The sequence below is a fragment of the Sturnira hondurensis genome, unplaced genomic scaffold (genome assembly GCF_014824575.4).
Source record: "Sturnira hondurensis isolate 20B ecotype Veracruz unplaced genomic scaffold, ASM1482457v3 Scaffold0010128, whole genome shotgun sequence".
Lineage (NCBI taxonomy): Eukaryota > Metazoa > Chordata > Mammalia > Chiroptera > Phyllostomidae > Sturnira > Sturnira hondurensis.
Genome location: NW_028082759.1, coordinates 40615619 through 40641091, shown reverse-complemented (window position 1 = coordinate 40641091; position 25473 = coordinate 40615619). Strand labels below are relative to the sequence as shown.

General features: G+C 37.8%; 1 protein-coding gene across 2 annotated transcripts in view; it reads right to left on the bottom strand.

Moving 5' to 3' along the window:
- Positions 1-25473, bottom strand: part of DPY19L4 (dpy-19 like 4) — a 69967-nt gene that overhangs the window by 35438 nt on the left and 9056 nt on the right. For both annotated transcript variants that reach the window (XM_037058751.1, XM_037058752.1), the window contains exons 3-7: positions 20275-20399; positions 16832-16922; positions 16229-16350; positions 15974-16119; positions 5074-5197 (exon numbers count right to left, since the gene is read on the bottom strand). In XM_037058751.1, the coding sequence (XP_036914646.1) occupies positions 5074-5197; positions 15974-16119; positions 16229-16350; positions 16832-16922; positions 20275-20399 (608 nt within the window). The remainder of the gene's footprint in view (positions 1-5073; positions 5198-15973; positions 16120-16228; positions 16351-16831; positions 16923-20274; positions 20400-25473) is intronic.

Below are 25473 nucleotides of genomic sequence, written 5' to 3'. Positions count from 1 at the left end.
TACAGAAACCAATGAAGGCTCGGATGCAGGCTCAGCCTACCCAACCTACTGGCCATTGGAGAATATTTTGGGCATGCTGGAGAAAAGTTACACTGTAATAAACCCTTGCTAAATCCAAGGGTTTATTCTCATACTTAAGAACATGCAGTGAAAGGGAGACAGAAATACAAGTCAAACACAATCTGGACAATTAGCTAAGTTCTTCCTTCCTCTGAACATATTCAAAATTCTGTGCACTCCTGTCTACTACCCCTTACTTTGCTCACTTCATTTTCAATTATGCCTTTATCATGAAACCTTTCATACGTATAACTTAAGTGACACATTAAATGGGTTTCAGTAATCAACCCCAGATGTCTCTGGATGACTCCAGATGACGGCACAAAAGATCTGAGCTTGGATATGCTGATGCTACTGGGACCATGCCTCAAGAATGCGATATATGTGATTACAATATGCATGTTGCTGGAACATAAAAGCAATAAAAAAAAGCAAACTATTGAACATGTGACATCTTGGATGGATATTAAGGGCATTAGGCTGAAGAGAAAAAAGACAAAGGATAACATACTATATAATTCCATTATATAAACCTAAGTGACAAAATTATAGTGATAGATATCAGACCAGTGGTTGCCAGAGGTCAGGACTGAGGGAAAAATGTGACTATTAAGAAGTAATATAGGGAGTTTCTTTGTAGTGATGGAACAGTTTTTTTAAAATCCTCATCCAAGGATATCTTTATTGATTTTAAAGAGAAAGAGCAAGAGAGAGAGAAACATCAGTCAGGTGTCTCACATATACACCCTGACCAGCAATCAGCCTGCAACCTAGGCACATGATCTGACCAGGGTTTGAACCTGCAACCCTCTGGTGTATGGGGCAATGCTTCAACCAACTGAGCCACCCATCCAGGGCATGACGGAACACTTCTATATCTTGATTATGATGATGGTTACTCGAATCTATACATGTGATAAAAATTCATATGACTATATATCCCCCTCATCCTGAAAAAAGCAGTACATGTAAAAAATTAGAAAAGAAAATACATATGTATATTTAGAATTAGTTTAAGATTCATTAAGAATTTGCAAAAATAATAGAGCAAATTCCCTCACCCAGTTTCCCCCAATGACAATATCTTACGTGATCACAATACAGTGTCAAAACCAGGAAACTGACATTGACACAATACTATTAATTCAGGTAGTATTGTTACCTGAATTAGAGTTTAAAACACATATACACATGGATGTATGTACATGCAGGATGGTGAGGGGCACACATAACTGAAGGACTGAGCAGTTTGTGTTTTGAAAAAATTGAATTAAGCTGAAGGGTCAAGAATACACCATGGTTAACCTGACCAGGTAGCTCAGCTGGTTGGAACACTGTCCAGATGTACTAGGGTTAAGGGTTCAATCCCTGGTCAGGGCACATACAGAAATTGACCAGTGAATGTATACAAGGGGGGACACAAACCACCCCCCCCCCAGAATTTATTTATAAAACATGGTGTATTTGCCTTGGCTGGTGTGGCTCAGTGGATTGAGTGCCAGCCTGTGAACCAAAGGGGCCCTGGTTAGATTCCCAGTCAGGGCACATGCCTGGGTTGTGGACCAGGTCCCCAGTGGGGGGCACATGAGAGGCAACTACACATTGATGTTTCTCTCCCATTCTTTCTCCTTCCTTTCCCCTGTCTCTAAAAGTAAAAAAAAAAAATTTTAATTGGGTATTTATTCTTACATGTTTAAACTTCAGTCACCTTCAAAGTACTCTCCATTTGATGCAATACACCTATTGAGATATTTTTTCCACTGAACTGTCAGTTTTGATGCCTTTGAGTGCTTTTGCCATTTTTTGTTTCACATCTTCCACATTGGCAAAATGTTTCCCTTTGAGGAATTTTTTCACCGAGGGAAATGAAAAAAAAAAGTCCTCTTGGGGTGAGACCTGGTGAATGGGGCAGGTGTGGCATGGGGGTCATGCTGTTTTTTTGGCCAAAAACTATAGACACTCAGCATGGTGTGGGCAGGTGCACTTGTAAATCACCCTTTGTGAAATGGGCAAGCACACTGAGAGTCTCAAAAAAAAATTTACTGAAGCCAAACAGCCTCTCACAACAACCTAGCTGGTACACTGATACAGATGGGTTCCTAGATCACTGGCCTAGTGGGGGAAGCCAGTACTACAAGGGGCTTACCCCCCAGAAGATAATTCTGTTTCCTGAGGGTTCCCCCTAGTGGAACAAAAGTTAAAAAAACTTTTAACTTCTGTTTTGTTCCCCCTTAAGTGGAACAAAAGTTTAAAAAAAGGAGATCTGACTGATGTAGCTCAGTGGATTGAGCACCAGCCTATGAACCAAAGGGTTGCCAGTTTGATTCCCAGTCAGAGCACATGCCTGGGTTTCAGGCCAGGTCCCCTGTAAGGGGTGGAGGGCGGGGGTGCGAAAGACAACCGATGAATGTACCTCTCATACATTGATGTTTCTTTCCCTGTCTTTCTCCTTCCTCTCCTCTTTCTAAAAACAAATAAAATCTTCAAAAATGAAAAGATTAATAAAAAAGAATACACACCATGGTTAGCTTGCCTTTTTTCTGCCATTTTAAAAAAAATTTTAATTTATTTTTAGAGAGAGGAGAGGGGAAGGAGAAAGAGAGGGAGAGAAACATCAACGTATGGTTGCCTCTCACCCATCCCCCACTGGGGACCTGGCCTGCAACCCAGGTATATGCCCTGACTGGGAATCAAACCAGTGATCCTTTGGTTCACAGCCTGCACTCAATCCACTGAGCTATACCAGCCAGGCTTTTCTGCCATTTTTTAAAATAAAATTCTTAATGTTGTTATCCCTGTAATATTTGTATATAGATAGATGGTTTGTTCTTGTTGCATACTGCTGAGTACCACCAGGTGAATGGCTAGTTATAAATAATTAAATAACTTATAAATATGATTTTACCCCTTTATCTTAATATTAACAGAGAAAGAGATAGGGAGGGAGAGAAGAGAGGATGTTATGAGTACTTTAAAAATAGAGGAAGATAATTGTAGTCAAATAAAGGAGAAACAAAATACAATCTAAAATGAGAGTGAAAACTATTCTCAGATCCCTTCAAAAAGTACAGGATCCTTACTAAAGAGTGAACGGGATGGAGATAAACTTTTTCATTATATCCATTAGCACCTACAATATTTTTTTACCACATGTGTGTGTAATGTGTATGTATTACTTTTCCATTTTAACAAAAGTTAAAATAAAAACATATTAGAATAAAGAATATACACATAACGCAGCAGTGAAGGGAGATGGCAAAATACCAAACACAGTATAGAAGGGAAAATATAACCGCACCTTCCACTATCTTTTCCAACAGTCCTTCTTTTAAAATAAATAATGATTTTATTAAAAAGATGATTAAACCTTTTTTATGCAACAAAAGTTCCGTTTTATTTCACATGGTGATATATACAAAGAAGATCAGGCAGTTCATTTTACTCTAGTAAGCTCTTTAATTCAAAAGTTGGAGAACTGGTCTTCCCTGGGAGAAGGCTGTGCAATCCAACAGGGGATGCTGGATCGCAGGCTCCCTGGCTACTGAAGGAAATATTCCTGCTCAGAAAGCTCTTTATACAAACACAGCAAAAGGAACTTACAATTCTGAAATGTGTTGGTGTTATTTTACAAAAAAGGGGAAATACTAGTGTTATACTATGCTCAGAACATTTGTCATCACTGAAATAAAAGAGAACAGTCCATTTTTCTGAGCTTTCTAAAAGAAACCATATGACCACCTTATTTCCAGCTGACCAGGTTCCACAGAAGCCTTTCCTTGATCTCTGTAATTGCTTTTTATAGCTAGGAGTTCTTAGCCCCAGATAGACTGTCAAAAGATTGCTCCATTTCAGTTAATTTCAACATAATTGGTTGCCTTTATAGTCACTTATTTTATACATTTAAAATCCTCATTCTGCCCTGGCTGGCGTAGCTCAGTGGATTGAGCGCGGGCCTGCGAACCAGACGATCGCGGTTCGATTCCCAGTCAGGGCACATGCCTGGGTTGCAAACCGGTTCCTTGCAGGCTAACTACCAGCAGGGNTTTTTATAGCTAGGAGTTCTTAGCCCCAGATAGACTGTCAAAAGATTGCTCCATTTCAGTTAATTTCAACATAATTGGTTGCCTTTGTAGTCACTTATTTTATACATTTAAAATCCTCATTCTGAGACAGAGTCTGTAAACTTCATCTGACTATCAAAGGAGTTTATGGCTACAACCACAACAAAAAGAAGACAAAATCTAAACTATCTAGGACAGTCTCCTAAAACTCACTAAACTGTCCTGGCTGGTGTGGCTCAGTGGACTGAGTGCAGGCTGTGAACCAAGGGGTCGCCAGGTTAATTCCCAGTCAGGGCACATGCCTGGGCTGTGGATCAGGCCCCCAGTACTGGGCACTAAAGAGGCAACCACAGACCGATTTTTCACTCTCTCTTTCTCCTGCTCTTCCCCTCTGTCTAAAAATGAATAAATAAAATCTTTAAAAAATAAAAATAAAACTCACTAAACTACCTATACCTCAATCACAGAAAACATAAAGGTAAACAGAAAAATATGCAGTGCTACCACAAAAGTTAACATTGCTGTCATTTATAGTCACTCTTTATATTTCATTAATATTTAATTTGTGATGACTTAAGGCCATCAGTCACATCAGAAGTGAGAGAAATGGTAAAATAACACTGAGATATTAATTTTCAAAATAAGATATTATTCATACATTTATAAAATAACTGCACTAAAACAATATAACATCTCTTTTCTCCTAAAAATACTTTACTGTCAATCAAAGCGCAGAATAACAGTGCTATTTACAAGACTACCTAACTATATCCTTTATTATGTAGTAACTAGGCTTCACTGGCTTTAAATTGATATGATTAGCTTTAAAATTATGTACCAGATTTGCAGTACGTCAGAATTGTGAAAAATAAATTTGTATCTTTCCCTAAAATTATTTGCATGATTAATAAAAATAAAACACAACTTATAGCAGAAAAAAATTGTATCTTACCTCTCCATAAGCATTTAAGTTACTTTTTAAATAGCCTGTAAGTGCAGCAACTTGGCATGCAAAATATGGTAGTGCCCAGTTTTCTCGCAAAGGAATGGAGTATTCGATTCTTGTTGTATCTACCCTAAAATAAACCATAGATGGAGCAAAAGAGGAAGACATTACATTTGTATAATACTATACTTTTCCTAGCAATTACACACACATCTCATTGTTCTCCATAACAGTCCCGTGACGTAGGCATAGACAGAGCCAACCACTGCCTATATAGCATCTTGGAGCAAAGTAATCGTGTCTCACCCACAGCCCCTTGGAAGACTTGGTGCTGTTGTGCATTCCTGATAAATAGATGGGCCTCTGTGAGCACTTGGGGGAAAAAAGGCATCCCTGCTCTGGCAGATAGAGCCTCGTGCTACAGCACACAGCTTGCTCCAGAATACGCTGGATTTCAGCACGATGTACACCACACACGGTTAGCAGGCCTGGCAGATCCAAAGTTCTTAACGCTCCTTATGTGTGGAATATAAAGTGCAGAAAGGCAATATGCCTTAAGCAAGTCACATAGTTAATATGTGGCACAAGCAGACTTACAATGCATATCCTCTAATATTAGTTGAATAATCTTTTCAATCAGTAGATTACCCAGAATTAACACAGTTCCTAATGTTGTGTATCCAGAGATCTCTGAAATTCTCATAATCACACATAAAGAATGTCTTTTTAATCTCCTCCTTAGTTTCTCAATCAATTCTCATTGAGAACCTATTTTCCTCTGCATAGCCTCACACCACATAAAACTACCTTTTCAACATTCATTAAATTTGGATTTAGTACTCTCAGTGATTATTTCCCACCCATACACACACACAAAAAGAAAACCCAAGATACTATTGCTTTAAAAACTTTATGTAAACTGCTGTATAACTCTCCTAGGTAACAAAGATAGACATGCCTGCATGTAATTTAGTTCAATCAAATTAGGTAAAGCCATAAAACAGGACAGTGATTTTCAACCTTTTTCATCTCATGGCACACATAAACCAATTATTAAAATTCTGCAGCACACCAAACAATATATTTTTGCCCATCTGTCAAAAAAATTGGTATATTGCCCCAGCTGGTGTAGCTCAGTGGATTGAGCGCAAGCCTGTGAACCAAAGGATCGCGGTTCAATTCCCAGTCAGGGCACATGCCTGGGTTGCAGGCCAGTTCCCAGCAGGGGATGCACAAGAGGCAACCATACATTGATATTTCTCTCCCTCTCTCCTTCCCTTCCCCTCTAAAGATAAATGAATAAAATCTTTTAAAAAATATGTATAATTTTGCTTCATTCACACTATTGTGTTGGCTGCTGTTGTGTTGGCTGCAGTCATTTTTCTATCTGGCAATCTAAGGTAAAAGAAGTCAGTGCCCTTGACTAAATACTCAGGTATTTCATGTCTTAAAAATTCTTGAGGCACACCGGTTGAAAATTGCTGCCAATAGGATAACTTAGCAATAAAAAGAAATAAAGTACTGATGCACCCAACATATATGAATCTCAAAATAATTATGCTAGGCCCCGGCTGGTGCAGCTCGGTGGACTGAGCGCAGGCCTGCGAACCAAAGCATCGCCGGTTTGATTCCCAGTCAGGGCACAAGCCTGGGCTGCAGGCCATATCCCCAGTATGGGATGTGGTAGAGGCAACCATACACTGATGTTTCACTCCCTTTCTTTCTCCCTCCCTTCCCCAACTCTCTAAAATAAATAAATAAAATGTTTAAAAAATAATTATGCTGAGTGAAAAACATCAGACCGAAAAAAGGCGTATGTTGTCCTGGCCGGGTAGCTCAGTTGGTTTGAGTGTTGTCCCAATACACCAAGGCTGTGGGTTCAATCCCTGGTCAGGCACACACAAGAAGCAACCAATGAATGCATAAATAAGTGGAAAGACAAATCTCTCTCTCAAAAAAAATCAATAAAATAAAAAAAATTTAAGGTGCATGCTGCATGACTCCATTTATATAAAATTCTAGAAAATGGAAACTAATTTAAAGTGACAGAAAACAGATCACTGGTTTCCTGGGGATTGTAGGGAAAGAGGAAGAAAGAGGGAGGGATTAACAAGGTACACAGTAAACTTTTGGGGGTGATAGATGTTTATTATATTGATTTTGCTGATGGTTCCATGGGTGTGTTTACAAAATGCCCAAATTGATCAAAGTGTACACTTTAAATATGTACAGCTTATTCTATGTCAATTATACCTAAATAAAACTATTAAAAGTATTAGAAAAAACCTGTCTTCTATAAATGCATATGTAATTGAACATATATATTAGAAACAGGATCACATGTGAGAATGAAATGAAATAAAAGCCATAAAAAGAACTGAGCACAATGTGTCCAACCTAGTAATAGTATTAGAGCTCAGCTCTCGTATAATTCTGTAATGAACTATTTTTTAACTTAACCATGAATTATGAGCATCTTTCCATAATATACACTGCCAATCAATAGACTTCAAGAACACTTGATGACCATGGCACACCACTGTACAGATCTATCCAAACCCCACCAATTCCTTCTTGTTAAATACTTACTTTGTTTCTGACTTTATATCTATTACAAAGTTTTTAAAATACCTGAACCAATGTTTTTGTGCAGTAATCATTGGTTTCATTGTTTCCTTTAATCAATTTGTAATTTATTTTAGTATGTGTGCATTATCTCTTTTCCAGATTTGGTTGTTCTAATAACGTTTATCGAACATCATGTATTCAAAAGACCACCTATTTCATACAATTTTATTTCTGAAAAATTGTTGTGAAAATTAACTTTGTAAGAGACAAACATGAGACTCACGTGTCATAGTCAGGAAGGAGGAGGAAGGAGAGGATGTCTAGTGTCATCAATTCAGGACTGTGCCAACCCCTCATCAGCCCAAAACCACGAAATGTAACCAGCAATCCCTGTTGCAAACGGCCACACACCGCCCCTACCCACCTCACAGAGGAGTGCAGAGAAATCTTCAAAATGCTGTTCCAGAGGACACTCTCTGGAGAAAGGGAGAAAGGGATCCTCCTCCTCTAGTCACTATGGCACAAAGTAGAATCTGGGGCAATTATTCTCTACACCTCGACAAGCCTTCCTAAAAAGCTGTGCTATTCGCACTCTTCCCCCTCACCCTCCTTGGTGGTGGTGAGGCTCAGGAGGCTAACAGTGAGATGTGACAAAGTCAAGTGAGACCCACTTTTTCTCCCCAGTGACGGAGTCTAACAGATAGCAGCACAAACCAGCAGTTCAAAATAATACGTGTTAGATCAAATGAGGTTCACAGACCTGCAGATATATTCAGAGACTGGCACACTCTGAGTTTGTGTTTTTATTTTAAACACATCATAGTTTAAGCACAATCTAAATTACCTGGATGACTAACTTGTAACTCATTATTGCCAAAAGATCTCAGAACTCACTTTCATGTTTGTATTAACAATAGAGCTGGCAACAAAGTACTACTTCAACTGGCTTGGGTTAATCAGGAAAAAAAATGAGATGGCCCTAATACTAAAGGATGTATTCCAAATAAAAACAATGTCCTAATCATGGTGGTAAAAAAAGATCTCACAGGGGATGGAACAGAGCAACATGATGAGAACGGAGTCACCCCACAGTACCCAACTGTGCAGGTTTGTCATATTCAAAAGAACCCGCTGGGCTGACACCATATTTACACTGACAATAGAAATTTGGCTTCAGCCAAACCCAGTTAATATTCTATTGTTTTGTTATTTCACTAGTAAAGTTGCTTCAATAGTAGCACAACTGCTTTTAAGCACAGGAGCTTTACCTAGTTGTACATGTAAGAAACATTATAATTTAAATTGTTTAAGCCAACAAACAGAATCTAATAGAAGTTTTAAATATACATAACTGAAGTGTGAGAAACTGATCACATGTAAAATAGTGTGGCCTGTCAACGTATGTGAGAAAGCTGAAAAACACTTATATAATAAATGTATAATATATAATATCAGTATCACTTCTAATGTCTGCATGTTCTCTTGCATTGGTGTATTACAATTTACCTAACCAATCTCTTATTTTTAAATGGTTTTCTAATTTTTCATATTATTACTAATAATACAATAATCAGTCAGTTAAAGTAACTGACTTTAACTGACTCTTCTTTTTTGGATGCCTTCCTAGGAATAAAATGGAATTTTGAAAACCTGCCACCTAAAATTGAAAAAACACACCTCCGCGAGCACCCTGAATATGCCAATACCCCCACAACAAACCAGCCCAACATTGCTTTCTGTGAACTGCGGCTCCAGGACACGTGCATTCTCTGCATCTTACTTCCTTATTATTATCAACGTTCTGTTTCCTTTCATCTTTGCCAGAGATTAAATTTACTATAGACCTTTAATCATATCGCTTTTTCACTTTTTGGCTAAGGTCAAATGTAGACCTTTAAATCATATATATTTGCTTGTCAAATACAAAGATGTTTCCAGTGACAGTGATACCCATATCAATTCTGGTAGATGAGAAGATCGGTGGGGACAAAGAGCAATTCCCGCATTGTTTATGTGTGAAACTGGATCCAGGTTAGCCCACTTTGATGATAACCTGTTCAAAGAGAGTCAGCTGCCTCTGAACCCCCGCCACTACTGTCTGTACACGCTGTTTCTTGAAATGCCCTTGAATTTTCTAGTGTGCCTCCATCCTTTGGTTTGATCAAACAGGAGCTAGTTTTAAGAAACAAGTAACACAAACTACCATTAAGAACACTATTAATGATCATAATAGAATGACTGAAATTTTTCATGCTTTTGTAGGCAATTTATAAGCTCTAAAACTGATAAATAAAAAGGACAGAGCATATTCTTTCCTGGCATTAAAATATATCTTGCAATAAAGTTGACCTTTGAACAAAGCAGGGTTAGGGGTGCAGATCCAGCACAGTTGAAAGTCCACACATAACTTTTGACTCTCCAAAGACTTATGTCGTACCTTGGCATCTGCAAGGGACTGGTTTCTGGACACCTCTCCCCCATGAATACCAAAATCCAAGGCTGGTCAAGTTACTCATATAAAATGGCACAGAATAATGCATACCATCGGCCCTACACCCATTGATTCTCACCCATGGATGGGGAAATACAGTTTTCAATTCAAGGTTGGCTGAATCCATAGACGGGAAACCTGGGATAAGCAGGGTTATTGGAATAACTGCAGAGTTATTGGAAAAATCCACATAGAAGTGGGCCGACACAGATCACACCCTTGTTGTTCAAAGGTCAACTGTATAAAATATATACCAGTAAAAATAAACAAAATGCAAAACAAAGCTGGGGGTGGAGATTGGGGGAAAGTGGGGGATATCCATAGTAGTATCAACAAAAAAAAGAATATTGCAATTGAATTCTTTTGCACTATTAAAAATTGTCATTTTATATTAATAATGAATTGATAATCATTAAAAAATGCAAAACAAACACATTTTTAAAAGCTACTTACTAAGAATGTTTCAATTGCCAAAAACACATTTTAGCAGAAGACACCAGGTTAATACTTCTACCTAACTCCTGCTCGAGGTACCTAGGATATACTGTGTCATTAAATAAGACAATTTCCTTACAATTCTCACTAAGTTCTCTAAAATGTTTGACAGGGAATCTTATTATTCTTTATTGCTGTTATTTTTACATAGAAAGGTTGCCTGGGCTTCCTCTTCAAACTTATGATTAAGATAGGTGTAGGGACAAAATGAAATTAATATTAAAAGTTCATTGAGCCCACTGAACAGTCCCAGCTTCCTGATGTCAACACCCTGTGCAGTCACTTTCACACTGCACCCGTCCGCCTGGGTGATGAACAGTACCGGAGTTGGCAAAGTGGGTTTACAGTTGTGAGTATGTAAAACACAGTTTATTCTTGTATTATATATTTTTCCATATGAACAACTGTAAACCTACTTTTGCCCACCCCTGTGTATGGCAGAGTGATGGTATATCATTTCTGAGATTGGGTTATAAAATATACCTGGCTTGAACTGCGGCACACTCAGTCTGCACTCTCTTGGATCACACTCTCTAAAGGAAGCCAGCGGCCAAGTCGTGTACTTTCATGTGGAGAGGCACAGCTGGTGAGCAACTAAGGCCTTCCAGGCCAACAGCCAGCAGAGAAGTGCAGCTTCTTGCAAACAGCCACCTGAGTGAGCTCGGGGGTTAGTGGCCCAGGCCAGTCAACTGGCAGGTGACTAGAGCCCCAAGGACTCCTGCCTGCAAACTCCTGAGATATCCTGAGCCATAACTACCCAGCAAACCACTCGAGATCCCTGGCCCTCAAAAGCCATGTGAGATAATGTTGTTGTTAGCTGTTATGTTTTGGAATGATCTGTTATACAGCAATAACTAATACACTAGATAATCAAGAAAGCAATCCTTTTAGAAGGTCTATATTAAGAATAATTTTTGTTTTATGGCAAACACAGTTTCACTCTGAAAAAGCAGGACTTTCTAGACCTAGTCTATGAATACTGAAATAACTTTCTGTGAATGTGCTGTTAAATTTCTAAGAATGAATTCTAACAGAATTTTAGAAAAGTACTTGGCAACTTAAAACATTCTCTAACAGGCACTTTCCGACATAACAAGAAATCATCTTATCACCCTAGCATCCACACCACATTCTTTAATACTATTATTATTTTTTCTAATACTATTCTACTGAAAACAACCAGGGCTCCAAAGAGACATGGCCAATTCTAAATCTTCCATAGGGAATGCATAAGGTGAGCTTGCTTGTCCAGCCAAAAAACAAGAAAGCTTTCAAAGATTGAATATGTGTTAAAAAAAAACAAAAACAAACAAACAAACTCAGAAGCCAGCTTGATGGACTGCTACTGACAAAAGATATGACAATTTGAGCAACAACAACAACAAAAACAATAATGGTAATGGATTTATTCTACTGAGTCAAAGCAAATCTATAAGTAGAGAAAGGCATTTTAAGTTTCTTATCACTACTAAAGATAGCTACTAAGGCAATCTGTTACTTAGAAATTGGTAATTAGCCCTGACTGGTGTGGCTCAGTAGATTGAGTGCTGGCCTGAGAGGCTATAGAGTCACTGGTTCAATTCCTAGTTGGGGCACATACCTGGGTTACAGGCTAGGTCCCCAGTTGGGGTGAGTGAGAGGCAAGCACACAGTGATGTTTCTCTTCTTCTCTTTCTCCCTCCCTTCCCCTCTTTCTAAAAATAAATAAATAAACTATCTAAAAGAAAAAATTGGTAATTAAAGTAAGCATTTGTCTGATTTCTTAACAGTTAAGTGAATTTCTTTTTTTCTTTTTGCTGATTCCAGGGAGAGAAGTAGGGAAGAGAAAGAGAGGGAGAGGAACACTGGTGCAAGAGAGAAACATTGATTGTTTTCCTCTTGCATGGGCCCCAAATGAGGAATGAAACTGCAACCCACACATGTGCCCTGACTGGGAATTGAACCCACAACCTTTGACTTATGGAATGACATCCAACCAACTGAGCCACACTGAACAGAGTTAATAGTAACTAAATTTAAAGATAACCAAAGAATCATGTTCAATAAAGAAAAATTCTATCTTTGAAGAATGAAGAATATAACTAATAAATACAGGAAAATAGAATTTTATAAACTTGAGTGAAATCACTAATTCCAGCAAAGATTACTAACTGGAGCTACAGCCATTAAGTAAACAGTTAATGGTGACCAGCAAATTCACTTGGTGCCCCAAACACCAGAGATTATCTTCTAGTCTTAAGAGAAAACCTGACTGTTCGATGCAGAGATCAGCCTGTCATCCCCTGAACTAGCAGTCAACCTCAATTCACTCAGGGTAGGCCAAACTAAACACCACGTTCTTCTAATGTCATGGAACATAAAACAACATTATCATCTACAATATGTTCCAACCAGAAATGTTTGTCTTGAATCCATCAAGCCTTTAAATATAACTTCTAGTTTGTGGAAACACAGAAATAAAGGATAAAGCCAGATAACACCACAAGGAAACAAGAGAAATCCATACTGTGTGACATTCTGTGGCACAACTGAGTCAGTCCCTTCAACAATCCATTGCCATAAAAAAAGGGACAATGTTGGATTCAATGAGAATTAGGGAACATAACAACCACATGCAATATGTGATCCTAGATTAAATACTTGCTTGAATAAACTAGCTATGTAGGACATTTTGGGACCGATGGAGAAAATTATAACATAGATTGGGTGTTAACTACGATACAAAGTTTATTGAAATGAAAAGGTAGCAATTGCCAAATAAAGAAAGCAGCACATAAGCCCTGGCTGGTGTAGCTCAGTGTATTGAGCGCGGGCCTGCGAACCAGAGGATCGCGGTTCGATTCCCAGTCAGGGCACATGCTTGGGTTGCAGACTGATTCCCTGCAGGCCAACTCCCAGCAGGGGATGCACGAAAGGCAACCATACATTGATGTTTCTCTCCCTCTCCTTCCCCTCTAAAGATAAATAAATAAAATATTAAAAAAAAAAGAAAGCAGCACATAAAACAACATGTGCGATATATATTGTCTTGGACAAAAAAATATACAAATACATGCATACACATATATACATAAACACATACAAATGCATATAGAAAAAGACCCAAAATAATATAGGCACTGAGGTATAAAAAATGCTAGGTGATCTCTAGATGATGGAAATGTGAAGCTATTATTTTATTTTTGCTGGTTTTAATTTTCCACAGTATACATATTTTGCTTTTGTGATAATAAAGATTGGTTCCTTCCTGTATTTTTTGAAGATTTTATTTATTTTTAGAGATAGGGCAAGGGAGGGAGGAAGAGAGGCAGAGAAACTTCAATGGGTTGCCTCTCGCACCCAACATGGAATTGACCTGGCGACCCCGCATCTTGAGGGACGCCACCCAACCAGCTGATGCCCAACCACTTGAGCCACACCAGCCAGGGAGTCATCCCTGTATTGTAAAGACAAAATTCACTTAACCCACAAACTGAATCTCTATATTCAAAAACTTCTAAGATTTAAAAAATTCTTTATATCAAATTGTTCCAGCATGTAACTCTAAATACAAAGAAAACCCAGTAAGAGACAATAGCCTTTAATGCTGATTCTCAGTAACTTGAGAGTATGAGGGGGGACCTCCAACACCCCCAGATTATGTTCTGGAGGGCCAGCCTCTTGTTACAGGCTTCCCTCTCTAGGTAAGTATTCTAGAACTTTTGTTTCCCCAGATGAAAAAATTCCTCAAAGGGAAATGTTTTGCTGGTGTGGAAGAGGCGAAACAAAAAACAGCAGAAACACTAAAAGGCATCATAACTGATGAGTCCAAAAACTCTTTTGAGCAGTGGAAAAAAACATCTCAACAGTTGTATTACATCAAATGGAGAGTATTTTGAAGGTGACTGAAGTTTAAACATGTTGGAATAAATACCCAATTTTTTATTTAAAATGCCAGGGTTTTTTGGATCCCCCTTAGTATTATCATATTTTTCACTTGGCAGTTGCTGAAATAAATGTGTAACAGAAGTAGTTTCATTTTGAATTACTTAATCATAGTAAGTGTTATGGTGAGAGGGGCAGAATACTATGAGAAGGAAGGAGAATGCCATCATTCAAAGAATACATTTTTGACACTGACCAATGTCAAGAAAAAATTTTTTAAATATTTTACTTATTTATCTTTAGAGGGGAAGGGAAGGAGAGAGGGAGAGAAATATCAATGTATGGTTGCCTCTCATGCATCCCCTGCTGGGAACTGGCCTGCAAACCAGGCTTGTGCCCTGACCGGGAATCGAACCGCAATATTTTGTTTTGCAGGACCGCACTCAATCCACTGAGCTATGCCAGCCAGGGCAAGAAAATTTTTATGACATGTTTCCAATTGCCCATCCATTTCAAAGAAGTCCTATCTGTTAGTACAGAACTGAGACTGGTCCTGGCTAGGTAGCTCAATTGGTTAGAACACTGTTCTGATACACCAAGGTTGCAGGTTTGATCCCTGGTCAGGGCACATACAAAAACCAACTAATGAATGCATGAATAAGTGGAACAACAAACTGACGTTTCTCTCTCCTTTCCCATCTCTAAAATCAATAATTAAAAAAATAAATTAAAAAAACAACTGAGGTTGCTTTGATCATCAAAAAGGATAGGCTTATTAATTCAAAGCATACTGTCATAGAGTAGCATTGAATCATTATCTGTGGTGGTGGTGGTGGTGAACTTAATAGTAACGTATCTGATGCCCCTTCTTTTTATGAAGTGTATGTTACCAATTTTAAACAAAAGAAGAAAGAAAATGTATATCCATATATGCCAATGTCTCTATGTCAGAAAAATGAGAGATACAAGGTAGGTATATTATTTTCCATTTGCTGCATGACAAATGACCACTAATGTAGTGGCTTAAAACAGCACAGATTTATTAGCTCATAAACCCATCAGAGGACGGCTGGATTCTCTACTCAGGGGCTCTTATGCTAAAATCAGAAGCATCAGCAAGGGCTGCAGTTCTCATACAGATTTGCAGTCCTTTTATGAGCTCACTGGTTATTGGGAGAAGTCAGTTCCTCCTCACTCCAATCCAGCAAGAGAACAGCAAACTCTTCTCTGCTTTGAGTATCTCTAACTTTCCCTTCTACACACACTGGAGAAAGCTGTCCACTTTTACCATTAGGCTTTACCATTAGATCAGGCCCCCACGTACTCTTCCTACCTTAAGGTCAACCATGCCACATAAAATAATATAATCACGGGAGAGTATTTCATCATATTCCCAGGAATAATGCGGATAGGGGAGGGGGGAGCAATTTTAGAACCATCAACCACAGACACAAAAAGTTGTAAAACTTAGTTTAAAACATCTCTTACCTGTTAATGATGAACCATGCAACAGTAAGCATTCCTGCTAGCCAGGTTCCACTCATCAGCCAACTTGTAACAAACAAAGCAGTAACATATATTCCTTGCAATCCAAAAACAATACCAATATAAAAATATACTGGCTCAATAATCTCCTAATCAGAAAAAAATAGAGAAGAGGAGATAACAGAACGACATTAGTAATTTTAAGGATTCATAAGTATGTGAGATAATAAATAGTATAGTCAAAAGAAAAACACATACGTTGCTACCAGTTGCTTGATATAAAGCACTGGCTATAAGTTCTGGATATAGAGACATCTGCTGCACTGCATTTATAGTCTTCAGAGATACAGTTTTGTTATTATGTGTCAGTTCATAAACACCTAAAGATAAAAAATATTTCTCTACATTATTTATTCTACTTTTACAATAACTAAGTATGTTATTAAAAGCCATTAAATATTTAAATTATTATCAAGTCAGACCCCAAAATAATACTCTGTGCCTCATTTTCCCCATTAGTTTGTTAAGTACAAGATAGAGCAATACCTATATTCTGAGAAATCCCCACCTTCAAAGGTTCCCATGTAAAAGAATAATGTTTTATTTTTAATTATTTATTTATTTTTAGAGAAAGAGGAAAGAAGGGAGAAAGGGAGAGAAACATCAATCTGAGAAAGAAAGTTGCTTCTCATGCACCCCAACGGGAGACCAAACCTGCAACCCAGGCATGTGCCCTGACTGGGAATCAAACTGGTGACCTTCCACTCTGTGGGATGACACCCAGCTGAGCCACACCAGTCAGGGCCAATGATTTGTTTTAGAAAACTATTGTTAGTTAAAATCCAAATGTAGTTATCATACCTCTTTCAAATGAAGGTGCCTTTAACATATCTTTATAATAAGAGTAATAAATGCCACTGTCACCCTGGAATGTGATTTCTCGTTCAAGTTCCTAAAAGAAAATATAACAATTATTGAAATACCGGTGTCCTACATTTCAACTGCTATCTTCCTTCTTCTCTCTCATCATCTAAACTAATGCTATTTATTTACTCCTTTATTCAAAGATGTGTTTGAATTTTCCTTTATCTACTACTGGTCATGTTAATGAGGTTAAACTTTTTAATAATCTGGTAATCATTTTAATATAACATCTAAGGTTTAAAATGAATTGTAACTTATTAAGTCATTTACCTATTATATACAAGGAAAATCTAGAAGGAAATCAAAAGAAATGCCCTAAGGACAGCAAAAATAGTAAGGCAGAAAAGAAAAAATAATGGTTGAGGTGTTAGAAGTCCATAACAAAAAGATATGTATTCCATTTCCCTATGTATCCAGACCAGCAAGCAGTTAATTAGTACTTCTCAAGAGCAGCCAGTACTTAATCAGTACTTTTCAAATGAACTTCCAGAAACAGAAATCTGAAAATCCAGAAAATTAGGCTATACAGAACCAACAATGTGGGTAGTCAAAAACATTAGGAAATCTTGTGCTTTCCTGCTGAATTGGGGTTTCACAAATCTAATCTTTTAGAGAGGTCCAAGACACCAGGGGCATAGGAGGACACTGAACTTGCCCCCTTCCACAAGCAAACTCTTAACATAGATGTATATAGAGAGAGTAATTATTCCTGTGAGACAACTGAGGACTGAATGAACAGCTTCTGAACAAGAGAAAGTGATATAAAGAGGCCGGGAAACTTAAGTGCCAGTGAGCGCCACTGTTTACATCCCCCTCCACCTCCACAGACTGGGCAGGTGCCCTAGCCAGGTGCTGTGGCCCGCCTGCAAGGTCGCTGTAACATGTTTCCCCACACATCACCAGGACCCACTCTGGCCTCAGACAAACAAACCTGCTCCTGCTCCACAGGACACTGCCCTGGACACCCACCATAAGCACCTGCTCAGTTCCTATCAGCCTGCCAAACTAGTGTGGCACACACAGCCTACACAGAAGCCACTTCTATATAAGGTCAACATGAATGGACCTACAATTCTATGCTAAGTGAAATAAGTCAGAGGAGAAAGACAAATACTGTATGATTTGGCTCATATGTGAAATCTAAAAAAATAAACGATAGAACAAGATAGAAACAGACCCACAGACAGAGAACAACAGGGTGGTTGCCAAAGTGCAGAGGTGGTGGTTCGGGGGATGAAATAAAATTTATTTTCATGTATAATATTTATAAATTAATAGAAAAACAAAAGCTGTAAGAGCAGTTTCCCCAAAGTGTGATCAACAGAACTTCCTAAGATATAAATGGATGTTACCTAAAAAGAGTTCTATAGCTGGATGACTGATAAGCTGGCTATATTAACAAAGTTAAATGGGTTTCTTTGGAAGACTTTTCAGTTTCAGTATTTTATGCACTGTAACCAGTGAACATTTTTTTCTCATTTAGACCATGTTAATCTAAATAAATTTCCTTAAAATGATTTATGAATGGAAACAGATGTTTCTAAGATCTCAAAGATGTAAACTCTTAATCAGTGCTTCTCAAATTTAATGTGCATATGAAAGTCCTAGAGATCTTATTAAAATGTAAATTCTGATTATTGAGCAGGCCTGAGACTCTGCAATTCTGAAAAAGTGGCCAGATAATGCCAATGCTCCTGGCTTATACACGATGCTTTGAAAACACAGTTCTTGGTGAATAACCTCTATGTTTTCCTTTCCTTTCCTTTTCCCTCTCCTTTCCTTTCTTCCCCTCTCCTCTCTTCTCTGCTCCTCTCCTCTCCTTCTGTTCCTTTCCTTCTTTCTTTCTTTGGTGTGTGCATGTATGTGTCTGAGAATAAAGCAAGTTTCATTCAGGCAGAGAAAAAGAAAGAGGCCCAGGCCCAGGCACAGCTGTGAAGGAAGCAAGACGGGTGCGTCTGAGTGGAGATGGGCCAACTCGAGAGTGACTTGCATCTCCCTCTATATTTTCAAACCTCTAGTTGTTTCAAATCTCATTGTTGCCTACACACAGAACTGCTTAGAAATACTTTGTTCCATACTGATCCCAGACACTCCCTGCCTCCTCACCTCCACTTACAAATCTGTGAGGGAGATTATTTTTTGAAACCTCCTAGATGATTTTATTGTACATTCAGTACTGAGAACTACTAATAGTTAATCTGTTTAACATTTTTAAGGAAATAGGATATGCTACAGTGTTTAATAATAGCTCTCGTCCAATACAGGCAATTTTTCAGATAAATGTTTTGGTTATACTGGGTAAATCAATGGCTTAAAAACATTAGTCAGCTTGATTACTTGCTCAAAAATAAGAACGGCTAAAATAATAAACCCTTTAGTGTCAAGAGGTAAGGCCGTGAACTTTGTATAATATAGATATGTATGATTATGAAGGTAAGTTGAAAACAAACTTATCAAAGGCCAAATGAATTATGAATTATAGTAACTAAAGAGTCTGTGTGGAATATACGTGATTTAAAACCAAATATTAAACATACTAGCATGAAGCAACATCTTTTATGTAAATTTTTATTAACTTTAGAGAGAGGGAGGGAGAGAGACATCAATTTGTTATTCTACTTATTTATGTATTCATTGGTTGAGTTTTGTGGAGGCCCTGATGAAACCCACAACCTTGGCGTATGGGGATGGCGCTCTAACCAACTGAGCTACTGGGTCAGGTCAAGGTCACATTTTAATAAATACTATCATGCTTGTTAATCATCCCCACCGCACCCCCAAAAAGCATTCTAATCATGTAATCTAAAAATACAGGGTCCAGCAGAAGTAACACCTTGAGTGAGGTTGGTAGTGTACGTGAATGTCTCACAGGAAAGGGAAAGCAGTTTGAACATTTCACATAAAAAGTCATATGATGTCCTTGAGTGTGATAATGTTATGTTACAGAGTCACATGCTTATGGTTTTGTAATCTTTTTATTACATAATAATTACATTATTACAAATAATGGGCATTATTTGTGCCAGACCGTGTATATTTTGATGTTGAAATTTTCTCATTGTTTCTAAAAACTAAAAAGCTGACTAAACTCCCTACCATTTTGCTGTCACCAAAAATCCCTGATAAATTAATTGCACAAAGGAAAGCTCTCACATAGTTGCTACTCTATGGCCTTAAAATATATCCCATTAAAATCTCAAGTTCATACTGTGAGTGTTCTCAAGGCAGTTTTTATATCGTTTTGTTTCTAATGGCTGTAAATGAGAAGCACTTGTCACACTTATCATACACATAGCATTTGGCTCCCTGGAAAGCACATTATTTAAATTAATATTAAATTCTGAAACAACTTCCATATGCTCAGAAGGCTTTCTTCTTACCTGCCTGTTGGAAAACCAGAATTTCCGCTCATGGTATGCTGACAAATAGAGAGCATACATCATACCACTAGTAACTGCAGCAAGACAGCCAATGAAAATCTTTGCAAAGCGATGAAATAATACATCTGAAAAAGCATATTAAAAGCAATCAGATGTAGATGATATTTATATTTACACTCTTCTATTAAAAAAGAAAAAGTAGTCAAAAGGTATGTAGCCTTGATATGACATGGTGAAAATGGCATTCTAACTCCGTGGTCTTCCCCGAGAACCATCGCCTGAGTCTAATCCTGGGAGAAACAGCCAACAAAGTCCAGTAGGGGGCCTCCTACCACACGGCTGCCCAGCACCCCTCAGAACTGCCAGGTCCTCCTGCTGGAGGAGAGCCTGAGAAGCTGTCACAGCCAAGAGGAGTCTAAGGAGACAGGACAACTGAATGTTATGTGGTGTCCTGAATGAGACCCTGGAACAGGAAAACGACATGAGGTTAAAGGTAAAGAAATCTGAATAAAATATGGACTTTAGTTTAAAATAATGTATCAGTATTGGTTCATTAATTTTAACAAGTGTACCATACTAATATTAAAAAAGAAGACAAGCTCTGTGTGTATATGGTGGGGGTGGTAACATGGGAACTCTGTACGATCTGCTCATTTCATCTACAAATTGAACCTATTTTTAAAATTAAAGCCTATTAATTTAAAAAAGGAATAAGTGACATGTACTACCAAATATCTAAAAAAAAAGGTTCATTCAGAATTACTACTGATATTTTTTTCCTTATCAAGAAATTTTTCCTTGTTAAGGAATAATTTACATAGTACAAACTACAGACATTTAAAAGGTACAATTCAGTGACTTGATGATTACGTATTTAAAATATCATATACAACTGTTGTGTGTATATAACAAATTCTTTTTTTTAAAAGATTTATTTATTTATTATTTTTAGAGGGGAAGGGAAGGAGAGAAGGAGAGAAATATCAATGTATGGTTGCCTCTCGTGCATTCCCTGCTGGGAACTGGCCTGCAACCCAGGCATGCGCTCCGACTGGGAATTGAACCACGATCCTTTGGTTCGAAGGCCCGTGCTCAATCCACTGAGCTACACCAGCCAGGGCTATATAACAAATTCTTGATGAAGTGACAAAAATGATTTGGATTTTTTATACACAGGAGGATTTGGCCCCGCTATGGCCATTAAGTACAAACACAGGCCTGAGGGTCCAAAGCCCAGTGTTCTGTTACTGAATCACTGGAAGTGTATAAAAGTCAACTTGTTGACTTATTAGTTTAGCTAAACTGAAATCTTAGCTATTTTTAAGGCATTATTTTATACATGTTAGCTTGTGTAGTATACTAGAAACATTAGAGACTAGTTAGGTATTACTAAATTATTATGAATTATATTCTAAATGCTTGAAAAACACTATCCCATACATACAATATTAGTATTGGTATGATAAAATTGTTTTACAATTACTGTTTCCAATAGCATCTGTAAACTATCCTACCAGGCAGATAGTAAGAGCTCAGTAAAAAAACAACAGCAAACTTATTTATGGTGGCAGTTTGGCAAAAGTTCTTCAAAATTTCTAAACATGGATCTTTTCCTGCTTTTTTTTTTTCATTAAGTCTCATATAACAGCAAACTAATCCTAATTATCAGGTGCTATTAGAAAAAATATATTCAACCAAATCTCATATAGACACTCCCTGACTTACAATGTTTCTACTTACAATTTGACTTTAGAATGGTGCAGAAGTGATAACGCATTCAGTAGAAACCACACTGTGAATTCTGAAACGGATGTTGTCCAGTGCTAGAGATACCTGGCGTGATGCTCGCTCGTGGTGCTGGGCAGCGGCAGGGAGCCTCTGCTCCCAGCCAGGCACCCGCTCTCGAGGGTAAACAACCGATGCTCTACAGTGTGGTATCAAATGCATTTTCTAGTTATGGTATTTTTAACTCATGATGGGTTTATGGGATATTACCTCATGGTAAGTTGAGGAGCAGCTCTGTATAAATGCCCTACTTTAACACTAAGTATTTTGTTTCTGAAAGCTTTTGGAAAAAGTAAAAGATGGAGTCAGGTTATCAGTGTTCAACCTATGTGTGTATATTTTAGAGAAAATAAAGAGCTCTGGGCCCTGAAACTTATGGCCTTAAAAATTATCATTTTAATTGGAAAACTGAAAAGTAAACAATTTGACTTCTAATTAAGTTCTGCTATTCATAAACCATCCTAAATGGTTAATTTCTGTATACTTTAGTACCTTCATTTGTAAAATGCTGAAAAGAAAAAGAACACTACATAAATATCAATAGCAATAATAAAGGGCAAAGTTAAGTAATATTTAAAGCACAGGAAAAGGCTAAAGACATGTTAAGAAAAGATATGTAGGCTTCAATTTTACAAAAAAGTACATTGAAAAATATAAGTAATTCTTGTCAAACTTTTAAGAGTAGTTATATCTATTGCAATTATTCATTCATTTTTTAAAATTTTATTATTGTTCAATTACAGTTGCTCTCCCCTGCCCCACCCATCCCCCCTCTCCCCACCCTGCTGTCCATGTCCATGGACTCTTTATACATGTTATTCATATATTTTTTATTGCACTTTTCTCTTTTTCCATATTTTCTTTCCTAAATACATTTTTGTAGACACAGTTAAAATACTATTTCATAGTAGTTATATCTGGATTGTTTAATATTCTTTCTTATCCTGTATTTTTCCAAATGTTTTAAATGACCACTCTATTAGTCAAGCTTTGCTGGGAGAAAAAAAAGTGACCCTAAACTACCAGTGGCTTACAGAACAAAGGTTTCTTTCTCACTCTCGTTACTTGTGGGTTTCAGGTCAGCTGTAACTTTCCACCCAACTCCAAGACTTCAAATTTGTTGTGCATCTTCTACTTGAAACTTCTTCAGAGTTCCAAACCGGGATCAATCCTTATTTGGGACATGTTGTTCCCATGACAGGGGAAAAGAGGAGAGCTGGCAGAATCATACAACGCCTCTTACAGTTTCTGGTCAGAACAGCACACCGCCACTTCCCTTCTCATTCTTTCGGCCCAGATACATCTCACTGATAAGCCTGACAATGGGGTAGGAAAATAGTCTCTGCTTCAGAGAGACACTCCAAATCACATGGCAATAGGAAGGAATTAGCCATTTTTAGCAAAGGGAGCACATTTCTGGGAGCAATATCACCAGGGTCAGCCTCATTAATCACAGATATTCACTTCCCTCCCAAAGGCAAAAAACATTCACTCCTTCTCAAAAAAGATATTCCCCTAAGAGCCTGTTTCCTGCATGAAGGAAGTTAGGGACGTCACATCATTTTAAGACCTGAAGAGCTGTGTCTTTTTTCATCTAGGCTGGCAGTGCTTTGACACTATGTGTCTCTCAAAAGCTCAGCTGACAATTCTCCTAGGTGTTTACCTGACTTGCAGTGATGTCCAACCCACAGCCGGTGGGCCATATGCAGCCCAGGATGGGTACGAACGTGGCCCAACACAAAATTGTAAATTTACTTAAAAACTTTCTTTTGCTCATCAGTTTTCACTAGTGTTGTGTATTTAATGTGTTGGCCCAAGACAACTCTTGTTCCAGCGTGGCCCAGAGATACCAAACGGTTGGACACCCCTGAATGAGACATAAAAACAGATGCCCACAAAAAGACTGTATATTCATAGCAGTGTTTTTCATAATAGGTAAATACTGGAAACTACTCAAATGTTCAAGAAGAAGAGAAGGGATAGGCATTCACAGCATTATGAATGAATCTCAAAATCATTGTACAAGTTAACATACTAAGCTAAGTGAAAGAATCCAGACACAAAAGTATACATGTCTTATGATTCCATTTATATGACATTGTAAACATGCAGTTAATCAACATTGAAAAATACCAGAAGACTGGTTGTCTTGTGTGTTACAGAGGAAACCTACTGGAAAAAAATACAAAGGAAATTTCTGGGATAATAGAAATGTTCTGTATCTTTTTTCAGCTGTATTCAAGTGTCAAAGCTCATTTATTTAATTAAGCACCTAAGACTGTGCATTTTACTGTATGTCAATTATAGCTTAATTTTTTAAAATTAAATTACTCATTTTTACAAAGATAAGAACAATTCTGTTGGCTTTTTACTTATTTGATCCCAACCAACTTCATATTCCAATAATTATACCCACAATTTTTCCTACATACGCCTCTTCCAAGGATTTAACTACATATATTTTGAGTTTATCAAGCTTCTGTGTGACCATACCCTTTGTTATTTTTCCCTGAGTGCTTTATCCAACTTATTAGAAACTACCTTAACCCACACATACTATTGAGTAAACTGTGTGAAAACCATGCCCTTGATTTGGTCATTGCACTGGTAATTCATCTTACACCGCCTCTGCTACTCAAAGTATTTCTCAATTTTATTTTTTTACTGGTTGAAAAAGACACATGGTTCTAACTTCAACACTACAAGTCCCCCAAATTTTGGATTCTCTAATTTTCCTTTTCATTCCTGCTTGTAAATAGGTCAAGTCTATTCTAAATTCCTCTTTCCTGTGGTCAAATGCAGCTGATAACCAAGGCTCTAATAACATTCTATCTTGCAATATTGTTACCTGAAATAATAAAAAGTTAGTATTAAGACAACTACAGGAAAGTTTTGCTTACAGGGAAGTTTTATAAAATGTTTTGTCACTGCGTAATATGGATCATTATTTTTCCAGCTTCCAAAAACGTTTTCTCCCTGCTAGCCCCTGAACTATATATGTAGGCGACCTACTGCCTTTATCTTATTTGAGAAAATATAGACAAATGGGCCTGTATGGGCAGGAAGGAATTTGAGAAAGCTCAACTCCTAATGATGGCATATTCTCCAAAGCCATCTTCAGATATTGCAGCTCAGGAGGACAACGGGAAAGGAAGAACCTCTGGAGAGTGGGGCCACAGAGAACAATAAACTGGGAAGCTACCGCCAAGGAAAACAATCGGGGCCTAATCAAGGAACACTCCCTACCTCACAGTAAGGAGAACTCATGTTTACCGCACAGGATTTCAGAACTGCCGTAGACCCGTGGCCCATGCGTGCTCCCCTCTTCCTCTTCCTGAATGAAAGGATTTGGGTTATCTGGTCTCTGTCCAACAACATGAACTGGGAAAGGGGCATGGGCAGTAAAGAATGAGC